Genomic DNA, 11,842 nt, shown 5'->3' with positions numbered 1-11,842 from the left:
TATCCCGCCTCTTCCCTCTGGCTTACCACGTCGTTCCAGGTGAATTTCGGCGAAACGAGGCAGTGCTTATCGTTTTAAGAAGGTGTCGCGAATTCTTTTTGCCGATTCTCATTAGCACGCGATTGTCCGAGATGCATGGGAAAGAACCCTTGGCACACGGGGCTCCGCGATTCGTCGAATATCGCAGGCATGCGCCCGCTATTGGGAAGAGGAAGACAGCGAGAGAAGGAGAGGGAGAACAGGGGGAGAAAGAGGGAGAGAGAGGAGAGGGTTGCTCGCAAGTGAGCAGCACGTGCGTAGCAGTCATCCTGGCGCACTCGCCAGGACCGTTTCTTCATTTTCAATCTTTTTGCATCGAACTTTCACCGTCCCTTTAACAGTCCCCTCGGGCATCTTCTTTGCAATCGCGGCGCAGCGTCGACGACTGGTTTATAAAATCAAAATCCCAAGTGCCGCAACTTTAACAACCGCGAACCGTTCCACGAGCTAACGTAAAAGTGCTGCAACAGTTTCAGTGAGCGACACGTTACAGAAGGGTAGCGAAAAATGCAGTCGTTTCGTGGCGATCACCAGTGTTCTTTCGCCCGGAATCTTGGAGATAATAGTGGCCCGCGGGGAAAATTTACACGCGTCGAGGGGATCCCCTCGTCCGCTTTCCCCTGGATTACACGCGTCGTCGCTCGAGGAGGAACTGAATTTATCCCCGCTCAGGCAGCGGGATCTTCTGGTCCGTGCACGAAGACAGCGCGCCTGGCTCGAGGAGATCTCCCAAACGGTTTATAGATTGCCCCGATGAGACGATTGAGAGATGACAGTGCGAAAGGAAGAGCGAACGAGCATGAGACACAGCAGCTCGTGGCCGGATCGGTCACCCCAGACGGTGAAAGTGCGCCTCGATCCGCTCTCGCGCGCTTTTACGATCATCCCGACGATCCGCGAGGGCTTCCATCCGTTTTTGGCCGCGACCAAATCCGCCCCGTGGATCGACGAGATCGTTCTCCTCGATCACGGCGGCTGCACGTCCATGGAGACGAAACGGCGGTTCGTGGACGAGGCCAGGATCGTCCGAGCGAACGACCGTGGTAAATTAGGGGAAACTTTCGAGCTGCGCACTTTTGTACCTGACGTTATGAATAGGAGACGCAGAAGGGACATCGGCGAGACCAGATTGGCCCGCGGTGTCTCGTCCAGCGATGCTGCGATAGATTGTCGACGGGGGAACGGGGATACACCCGAGGGGAGTGTACCGGAATTCTTAGTGGCTGATGAAGGACCTCGATTAATCTTGGGGGAGAGGATTAGTGACGCTAAATTGGACGGTTCGGGAGAATTTTCGAAGTTGTTAATAAGACAGACGCTGAATGTACTCGAGGGCACGAGAGCGGAGGTTAAAGTGGAAAATAAAGACTCTCAGCCGGTCGAGAACGTGGCGCGAACAGAAACGCCTGAACGTGGTTGGGACGCGTTGGAACTCGCGGCTGGTACACTCCCAGAGACGATCCCCAGGATTAAAGCATTAAATTACGATGGCAAAAGGTGTTTGAATAAATACGGAGATTCAAAGGTGGACGTTAAAGTGGAAAATGAATATTCTCTGCCACCTGAAAGCACAGTGCAACTGGAGGCATCCAAACATCCTGGATACAAGATGGAAGACGCTGCAAGCTCTGAAGGCACGACCCCCCGTAGGAAGGCCGCGACCCCTCGTATACAAGTCCTGACTTACGACTACACAGCGTCTACGAACGGACACGAACATTCGAGAGTAGGCATTGAAGCAGGAAACGAGGATTCCCTCCTAGTCGAAACGATCGTTCAGATCGAGACACCCAAGCATAACGAAGCCACGCCGGAGGATGCGGCCAGCTCCCGAGCGTCGACTCCCGGCAAACAAACCGCGGCTACGCATAATCACATCCCGGATTATGATTACCTAACGTCTTCCCGAGCAGAGTGGGTGAAAGTTCAGCACGCCTGTCCGAATTGCACCTCGGAGGGTCTGCTTCAGCAACGCGTGGACCCGTTCGGTCCCGCCTTGTCGAGCAAGAAGAGTAACGTGGTCAGGGATAGTCGGTGCCGGGTCACGGAGAAGCCGGAAGCGCTCCGTAAATATTCCACGGCGGAGGCGAAAATGAGGAACAGCTGGCAGAGAATAGGAGGGAGAGGTCTAATTGGAAGCGCCAGGAATAGGGATAAGGGCGGAGGAAGGTGCGGGCTGGCGAGGAACGGAGAGGCGGCTCGTCGCGGAGCGACCGAGGCGAGGAAAGAGACCACCTTGAGGAGGCACTACTATCCGGAGGGAGGCTGGGGATACGTGATTGTGACTTGTTCGGCGCTGGTCCATTTCCTCGGGATCGGTTTGCAGTTGGCGGCTCCGGGCAGCTGGTACCTAACCGCCGAACTCAAGTTCCATCAGCCGCCACTTCACAGTGCAGGTAAGCCCATCACCGATCCCGAACGCTCCCCTCCTTGCTTCGACGCGTCCCCCGGCTAATTGGCCGTCAATTAATTGACCCAGACGCCGTTCGTCTTATCGGAAGCTATTAAGCAATCCGCGCGAATTTCGAAGCCTGCCCCCAATCGGCTGATCGCGGTAAGTGAAAAGCTTCGCTGGGAGATACCAGCCAGCGGCTAGGTTTCATAAATCAAACGCTCCTCGCGGTTCCTTTTCGGCCCCTGTCGCTTCGACGAGCCGCCCGCGGCAGTTGACGGCGGGTCGTGCAAATATTTGGCGGCTAGGTAACTGTGTTTAATGATGGGGGCTCCAGCGGCCTGGGACGTGCTTTGATGGATAGATTATTGATCAGTTTGGAACGGGCGGGTGGCTCGCGGGAGCTGAAGGGTGTTACGTTCACGAACATAAAGATCGTAATGGGGCGAGTGATCCGCTTGGTCTGGAATGGAATTGCACGCTGTGAACTCAAGTAGAATTCAATTGAGACCGAGGCGCGAACCAAAATTCGCAACGCTGTCGTTACACCGCAGTCTTGCGAAATATCGAATACCACGAAAACGATAAATCCTGTGAGTCACCGGGTTGTGCGTTGCAGCGTGATTGCTCATTGCAACGTCAAGCCGCGCAATGCATTACCTGAAATGGTCAATATTTCCAAGCGGCGATCACCTTATCTCTCGCGTTGCTCCATCGAAAGCGAAGATGCAGAGTCCCAAAGCAGAGGCTCAAGGTGATCCTCGTATCTTTCGAGAAAATACGCTCGCAGTACAGGTTTCGCGAAAACATGCTACGGTAAATGAAACGTTTAACTTCATTAACAGCGGCGGCAGGAATATTTTAGATGGTGCAATTTACGCCGCTCTCGCCGTGCGCGCAGCCGATGGGAAAAAGGAGAGCCCGCGGTGGCTTCTGCAAACGTAATCGTTGCTCAATGATCCCGCGGCCGTAAAAAACCGTCGCCGTAATCGCGGCTGCCACGATCGCGGTAAACATTTCACGTTCCCGCGATCGTGCGTTTATTTCATTTGGCGTGTGCACGAAAGTGCGCGGCGACACCGGTTCGATGCCGTGGCGGCGAGAAGCACGTGTGCAAGAAAAATCGGGACATTGTATCGGCAGTCTGGACGCGTCGCGGGACCCTCACGTACGACTTGGACGCGTGCAGGGCATCCTGATGCACTCGCGAAGGACCTTCTTCCGAGGGACGAGCATCAATTTGTTTGCTTCTCGACAGTTAGAACGCGACTTCTGCTGTATGCGCGCGGGCCACCACGAAATCACCCACGCGAACGATAGCGGAACGGAGTTTCTACTCGCGGTGGGAAACTTCGTTAGTCTTGCTTCTAAAGCAGGGGTTGAAATTGCTACTGAATAGTAAGTGTCAAATCGATGAGCTCTGTGCTGTGAATACACGTTGGTGCACTTCTTGTCGACGAAGGAGACGTGAGGTTTGTTACGAGAACATTGAATATTGTGAAACGATCTTCGAGCACGGTGCCCATGAAGCATGAAGGGAAAATGAGGTTTAAAGTGACTTGGTTGGACGATAGATGTGACTTACCATGCACAGGTGACGAACACTGTTGAGCTTCATTTCCTCCTGGATTCCTCTCGGTGATAAGCAGCTCTTCTTGATTCGTCACAGATACTGATTACTTTCAAACGATCCACGAATCTGCGAGTTACAAAATGAAGCATATTAAGAAGTGACTCGGAGGAAACATTACGTAGTTTCCTGTAAAAAGTAGCTTCGTCTCAATCGTCGAATTATTACACCATCGGTGTCTCATATTTCAGTTGATGTCGACATCGTAACACCCACGGTAATCCAACGAGTCTACCAACAAACAGATGTTCACTCATCTGTTATCGACTTAAGCTATCCAACCGCTACTTTGAGAGGCACGAAAAACTGTTTAACAAAGGGCCGGGAGTTATCTCGAGCCTCGAGTGCTCCCCCCGCAACGGTGCAATACTTGCAGTACCCGCATGCGGTACCCAGGGATTTATCGATCACCATCTAATCATAATTACGATCGTTAAAAGTACGCCTGCGAAATGGACGACGGAGCTGGTTTATCGAGTCCTCCGAACGGAGATGCCTATCGCAAACGTCGCGACTCTTACAGCGCGGCGATGATTAACGCGGACACCATCGCGGGCGAGCCATCCGAGGGCTGTAATCCCGCCGAGACACCAATAAAATCTCAGCAGCTGGTCGTCCGAAGGAAGCCAAAGCTGCCTGACAATTCGAGCCTCGAGTCGGAGACCTGGTCCATGGAGAGCTCTGTTCAGAAGCGAGATCTGACTAGGACCTCGTCGACGGACACCAGCAGGTCCTGGAACGGGAGCATCGAGATACCGGAGATCTTTCTGTCCCATCCAGAGCTGCTGACCAGGCTGGCCAAGTGTCGCTGTTTTTTAGCAGCGAAACACTCCGTCTCGTCCGATTGTCAGTGCCAGTGTCGCTGTCAGTGTCGTTGCAGTCAGTGCCAGTACTATCGCCGGAAGATCTCCAGCTGCTCGAGCAAGGATCACGCGTTCCTAGGTGGTTTAAAGAGAAAGGACTCTAGCTACTCTGTGTCCACCTGTCAGAGCATCCTGCCGCCCTCTTCCGGCAGGAACTCGGTCGCCAGTTTGTTCCACGAGATCAAGGTGGATCGCGAGGATGCGGACGGGGCGATCGTCGAGGTGATCCAGCGTCGGCACTCGGATCAAACGCAGTCGCCACGCGGCCCCAAGATCAGCCGCGCAGATAATCGCAGATTCTCCGAACAAACGCTGGCCAGAGACGCGAACGAGTGTACTAGAAGAAGCAGCGGCGTCGCGGACGCGAGTGCCACGAAACCAATCATCGCAAGAACCAGTCCGCGATACTTCCAGGAGAAGATCACCGCGGCCAGAGCCAAGGAATCCTGGCAGACTTTGCATAATGAGTGCCGCGCGGTAGATTCGTCGAAGGAGCTCCTGGTGGACAAGCGTTTCGCCTCGCAGCAGCAGAAAAGGGAGAGGAAGGAGGTGGACGGTGCCAACGAGCGTCGACGGAGCAGTGCGACTATCACTCCCAAGATGATGAGGAGGCGATTCTCCGAGCAGCTGATTCTCGAAGGAGGCTTGGGAAGCGTTCAGGATTACGAGGACCTGGTGGAGGAAGGGGCGGAAGAGGAGAGTCTCACCGCGATAAACGCTCGGAAGAGAATCACACTGAAGAGACATTACTATCCCGAGGGTGGCTGGGGACACGTGATCGTGCTGATCGCGATTCTCGTCCAAGTGATCTGCAATGGACTGCAGCTTGGCTGGGGAGTTCTGCTCGCTCCTTCATTGGAAAAGTTCCACGAGGACGTTGGTCACGCAGGTAGGGCTCGGAAATTTAACTTTGAGAAGCTGAACGCTCGCCTCCTCTCTGCGAGATTCTTTAAACTGGGGGTCTACGATTATAGAAGTGCTATCGTGCTTCATCTATAATTACACGTGTCTGCTTAAGGTAGTTGAAAATTAAAGGTTCCCCTATCAATTACACTCGACTATTATAGATAAATACGAGGAAGAGCAACGGTGACGTAAGTGGTAACCTCCCAGCTGTGGTCACAGGAATATTTTCCGCACCACGGTCGGAGCGCGCAAGATGTTTGCAGGTATTAAGAGTGAGGATCTCTGTTGATGCATCTGCTGGATAGGTCTATCGGATTATGCCTTTTTAGTCCTCAGAGTTGTGATCACTTGGGTCTAATAAGCTTACAGCAAGCAGGTTCTTGCGGTTTCCGAGGCGTGCACGATATTCCACGCCGTAGTCGGTAATTTCTTCTTTAATCGTCGAGATCCTCGGATCGCACTGGATGATATCACTCGGGATGTACCAAGCAGCGTTACAAATGAGCTTAGATGTTTTACGCCGGGATCTTTGCACGATCTCGATATTCGGATTACCAGCTAAATCCCGATGTTTAATGCCGCGCGTCAGATTCATACTGGTTTCGCTATCTTTTTAACTCCTTCTTCTTCGCGCGATTAAACAATCTTTATACGAACATCTCTGCTATCTATTCATCTCCACTCCAGCTCCAAAGTGGCTGGCACCAATAAAGGTACGCCCCGCGGAATTCTTCCAAGTCGGTCTCCGGGGGGGAACGTATAAACGCGAGGATCGTCCAAGAAGAAACGGACGACCGATGCGTATATCCACTGGATGGGAATGGTCCAACCCGCCTCCGATAAGAGGTGGCAAGTTTTCGCGAAACGAGAAAGCTTAGCGGCGAGATACGCGCGCAACGTGCAACCGATTCCATACACCTGCACAGCAACTGTCGTCCGAACGAACGGTACTTACCTACCGTAACTCGCACTCGCGGCTCGTACGAGTTCTGTTCTATATTACACGCGACCGTGCACTCTTAACCTACATGCGTCTGCAGCAAGATACACGTGCAATCGCGCAGCGAATCGTGGCTGGATCGTCCTATTGATTCCCCCCTGATCGCGCACAACAAGAAAACGCTGCTACACAAAACCACCCCTCTCCTCTGCCATTCGAAAACGGGGCCTCGTTAAAGATTACAAGGCATCCGCTGAACCGCTTACATCACACCCGCTTATTTACGAGTCGCCGCGCCGTGTCGCCCGCTCACCGGAATTCTCAGGCGAGATATCATTAGGGAGATATCACTTGGTTGATGATGGGCTGGTGGAAAGTGCTGGCAGGATTTGATTGCAACGCTTGACGATTAAGTTCCACGAACGCACCTGTGAATATTCTGCGTTCTATTGCGCTGATTGGGGAAGAATCGAGGACGAGTCAGTGGAGGTAGAGGTTTCAAGGATTTTTCGAAATCTCTTACACGAGATTACTGAACTTTGAATCGTTTCAGGATTTATGGCCTCTGGATATTACTGCATTTCGGTGGAAAATTGGACTGTCTCTATGACTGATTGGTTCCAAGAAAAGGATACCCATTTCGGGGTGTTCTGTGGATGCTGATAATTTGATTGGTTCTCCTGCGTTCTCTTTGCCGTTCGCGGAGTAGCCTACGTGTTAGTCAGGATAAACGGTCTCGGAATTTTCGAAACATCCCGCACGGAGGTGTGGATCTCTGGGAAACAGATTACCGCAGGCGTCGTAAAACTTGAAGAAAATTGAGCACATTTTACGACGGCTGTATGTGCGGCTGTAAAAAGTGAAACTTTACGATTTGGTCCTCTTACATTCTCCTTGGAGGATTTTAAGAAACACGTCAGTCGAAATAAATAATTCTCGGATCCATCCATGCTCCTTTTGTCTCCCCTTTCATTATCTCTGATTATTTCCGAGAAATGTTACGCAGGGTTCTTGGATCGAACTTTTTACGGCTGTTTGAAACAGTTCCCTCGAAAATTTCCATAAATTTTGAAGCAATTAGCCTTATTCAGACTGAAATACCGACATGAATAATATTGAAGCGGTAGCATGGCGCACTCTACCTTGCAAATGAGAACATCCGATGAAAGGGAAGCAAATTTCTTATATTAGTGCATCAGATTATTAAACTTAGAGACCTATATGTTGGACATGTTCGAATATTTGAAAATATTGCGCGTGGGACTTGTATTCAAAGGTAGTTCATGGAAAGAAGATAGGAAAAAATTATTCTAATCATGTCTGATATAGGAAATGTTCACTAACATTCATTTCCACTATCTGGCTGAATTATAACGTTTGTTACGTTACATTCGCTGTTAATTTACTTATAATGTTCTGGAATTTCTACTGACCCTTAGTAACCTTCTGCTTTACCAACCATCGATGTCTTATCCGTGCCAGTAGGCAACCGTGATACTTTAAGTCTCTAGGAGACAGTGAACACTTGCTAAAGGATTTTGCAACAGTAAATGGAAACTTCATTTTAATTAAAAAAATTTCGCCAGCAAACTATAAGCTTCCACAGAAAGGAACATGAAACTAATTAAAGAATCTTTCGCGTCAACAGCTACAAAGCTAGTAACTTCATAAAATTGATTGCCCCAATAAAAATTACTACGTTCTGTAATAAAATTACGAGCGACGTGGGGTAGACCAAAACAGAACGTCGTAAAACACACTCGTCAAGTAGCATTACGACTCATAATTCAGTTCCCAAACGTTGATATAGCTCCATCAAAAGTCGTGTCAACTGCAACCCTCTCGCATTCCTTACACTTTCTACTTTAAAACTGCCACTTTTACCACCTCGAGAATGCTTGAATCGTTCACTGCATTGGTATTAACCCACTTCTCTCCGATCCTGAAGAATTTAGGAAATCCTCCTTCAAGGAATAAAGCAGTTAATAACGTGAATACTAGAAGAAGATCCTCTCCTTCCGCTTCCCCCTATTTAATTATGCAGGGTGCTTTGCGGTTGCCTGAAATAATTGCCAAAGTGCACTCCCTAGATAAGACAAAAGAGAGAAAGGAAAAAAATTCTCATGAACTTACTACTATTGGAACTAATCCTTTAACTGTGAACATTTTTTCCGATTTTTCTTTTTGTGTATTTTCGTAATACTTGGGATCTCAAGAATATACCTGCACAATGTCAAAGTGGATCTCGAAAAATTCTAAGAGATACGGAAGGTTTTGTATAGGTAGCGCAACGCTCAGAATCGATCGCACGCATAGGTAACTTGGTGAAGTTGCACACGCGAACCTCCAGGATCCTTTTAACGAACTGACAGCGATCCATAGTGTAACGAAGGTCCAGCATACGTCCATACGAATCCCCTTGTATTCCAGAATTTCCTGAATATTCCACTTAATATTGGCTATAAAACTCCTTACCCACATCAGCCCTAAGGAGACACACCACTTCCTCCTAATTCCTTCGCAAAAGTTCCCAATCCATTTCACGCGACGAGTAGCATACCGCAGCGGTGACGAAAGTTTCGCGACGAAAATAAAGTCGTCCCTCAAAAAGCCAGGATGGGGGAGGGAAAAAAATTATTAAAACGGAAGCTTTTATCTCGCGAGCGTCGTCGCCGCGGGTCTCGTCGCGGGGGGAAACGATAGGAAAATACAGATTGTCCCAGCGTCGGCCGCGGCGAAGCCCCGTAAGAAGTGATTGCGAGCAGGAGCAAGGGACCGCTATCAGGCAAAAGGAACGGATAATTCCAAGTAGGAATGAAATCCTCCGGCCACTCGGATGCTTCTGTTCTATCTTTTTCGGGCCGTTACGTCGTAGCCAGTGCTCGTTTGATACCCAGGGCGAACTGCAATTCCCTGGCACACGCTGACTTTCATGCATTCAAATTCGCGATGCCGCGTCTCTGCCCTCCACGAACGTTGAACAGACTCTTCGGCTGCGGGACACTGAACGGGAATCTCCTTGAAATCAATTGTACCGCGGGATCCTGTGCTCCACTTACGTCGATCGAATAGTTCGTAGTTTCTCCAACCTTAGCACTTTCGGTATCGTTCCGCGCTTCGCAACGCGTCGAAGATCATCACCAGCAGTGACTTTATCGTACAAATAAAGTCTCAAACATTTTGCGCTGCATCAGAAATTGAGCAGAGGGGGAGCGCTACATTTTAGAAAGGGCGGGGGTGAAGATTAAACACTGTTAAAGAAATACGTAGCAAAAAGGAAGAGAACTGATTTAGATCGGACACGTGTAACGATGCATGTCTAACGACAAGCTTTGCATAGCACACGGAGCGTCCGGGAATCCAATGGAACCTTATTGTAAACGTGACTAATGTCCCAGCAGGAGATACGTCTGTCGGTGTAGCAGATCGATAAGTCGTTTGGCTGTACCGAATCACGGGGGTAACAAATGCGTTTTAGCTGTGGCGAATGCAAAGTAGCCAAGCTGAATAATCTAATGTTTATAGCGGTGGAAGCGCCTCTATGCTTCTCGTCATTGTATCAAACGCAGAAACCCGCATATCTAACTGCGTGCGAGGCTGCTGAAAACTAGACCACAGAAACTACCAACTGATACCGCGTAAGCAGAGGCGCCAGCATTTCCGTGCTTCATCCGAGGTGTAAACCAAAGGGGAGGGACCTACTCTTTGGCGTAAACCATAAAGATAGGGTTTATGGTCCTAGGGCGACCGTGCGTCAGAGGACATCCGAGACATCGGAAGACATCCTCGTAGGGGCAAGTCGGGCGGCTGCAACTTGACGCGTTATCGTTACTCCAGCGGCCAGGTAGTGAGAGAAAAATCTGAAAGTGGTTGGTAGAGACGGACAACGTTGTTGCACGACCGGCAATGTGCATTCACGGCACCCAAGGGCACAGTTTAACCCCGTCGTGAAATCTGTAGAAAGGAAACGCTTACCATTGTCTGCGGGAGGATTCGTGTATTGGGAATCTCCAGCATCGGAACATTTCCAACCTGCTAATCGAGAGGATGAATGTGGGAAGCTATGCTAAAGCTGTAAGTGTATTGTAATGCTTCTGTACTTTCTGCATTTATGTGCGTAGTTCCCCATAAATTAACCTCCGCGTTAAGCTACTTTAAAAATACGGATGTACGAATAGACTAGACCTTGCAAGGGAGTTTTGTTCGCGACGCGTAGTACCTTACCGCGCGTAGGAGCGATAACACATTGACAGTCGAATGCACCGCATGCTCAAGCTTTCAAAATGTACGCTCCACCTTTACTATGGGCTCATAAAAACGTACAACCTTGTTTATACGGATGCACGTCGGAATGACCGGGAATAATAGTAACTGCATCGTGAGCGACAAAGGAGAGACGATAGAAACGTCGTAAAGAACTTCACCCCTTATACCTACTTCTAACTTCCTTCGGAACGAGTGCAGTGGCACGGTGGAGTCCAGAAAAATTCGAACTTAGTGACTTACGGCTCAGTCTCGTTATTATGCGAGGTATTAGGAGGTAACAGTAAGTCTGGGAGCCAATCGAGGCACATCCAAAGAGGCCACTTCCGAGCGACTAGGCCTCGTAAATTCAGATTTCTAAGAAACGAATGCGTATCCACTGTTAGTGTACAGTACGCCCAATTTAAACATACAAACTCGATACTATCTTCAGATATGGAAATGCACTGTTCAGCTTGCTTATTCCACTTGTTCAGTTCTTTCGAGATCCACCTCGAACTGCAATACAGTAGCGGGCAAAAAAGTTACCGCTTGCGAAAAGTAATACAAAATTTAATATTTTGTTTGATAATTAAATAAATTCAACTTTAACTAGGTTTTACACTCCTTTAAATTCTCCACCAGAATGTGAATATTCAGCGCATACCACAGTTCCAAGTTGATGCTAAAAACTGACAAGAATAAAACAAACCGAAAAAGTGGTAACATTTTTGTCCGCTACTGTAAGCACTTGTACCTACTCTGTGCACGTGCCGTTGCGTTGGAGAAAATTGTCTACCAAAAGGCACTGAAGATCCACCCTTACTACA

The 11,842-nt window shown here is 49.4% G+C and overlaps 1 protein-coding gene across 1 annotated transcript in view; it reads left to right on the top strand.

Moving 5' to 3' along the window:
• Positions 1-4,513: 4,513 nt before the first annotated feature.
• The window catches only part of LOC143368907 (uncharacterized), a 48,098-nt gene continuing 40,769 nt past the window's right edge, over positions 4,514-11,842 (top strand). Inside the window, exon 1 of the mRNA XM_076812117.1 lies at positions 4,514-5,813. Within this exon, the coding sequence (XP_076668232.1) occupies positions 4,514-5,813 (1,300 nt within the window). The remainder of the gene's footprint in view (positions 5,814-11,842) is intronic.

Source organism: Andrena cerasifolii, chromosome 5 (genome assembly GCF_050908995.1).
Source record: "Andrena cerasifolii isolate SP2316 chromosome 5, iyAndCera1_principal, whole genome shotgun sequence".
NCBI lineage: Eukaryota > Metazoa > Arthropoda > Insecta > Hymenoptera > Andrenidae > Andrena > Andrena cerasifolii.
Note: the sequence above shows the minus strand (reverse complement) of the source record. Positions and strands in the feature narration are given on the sequence as shown.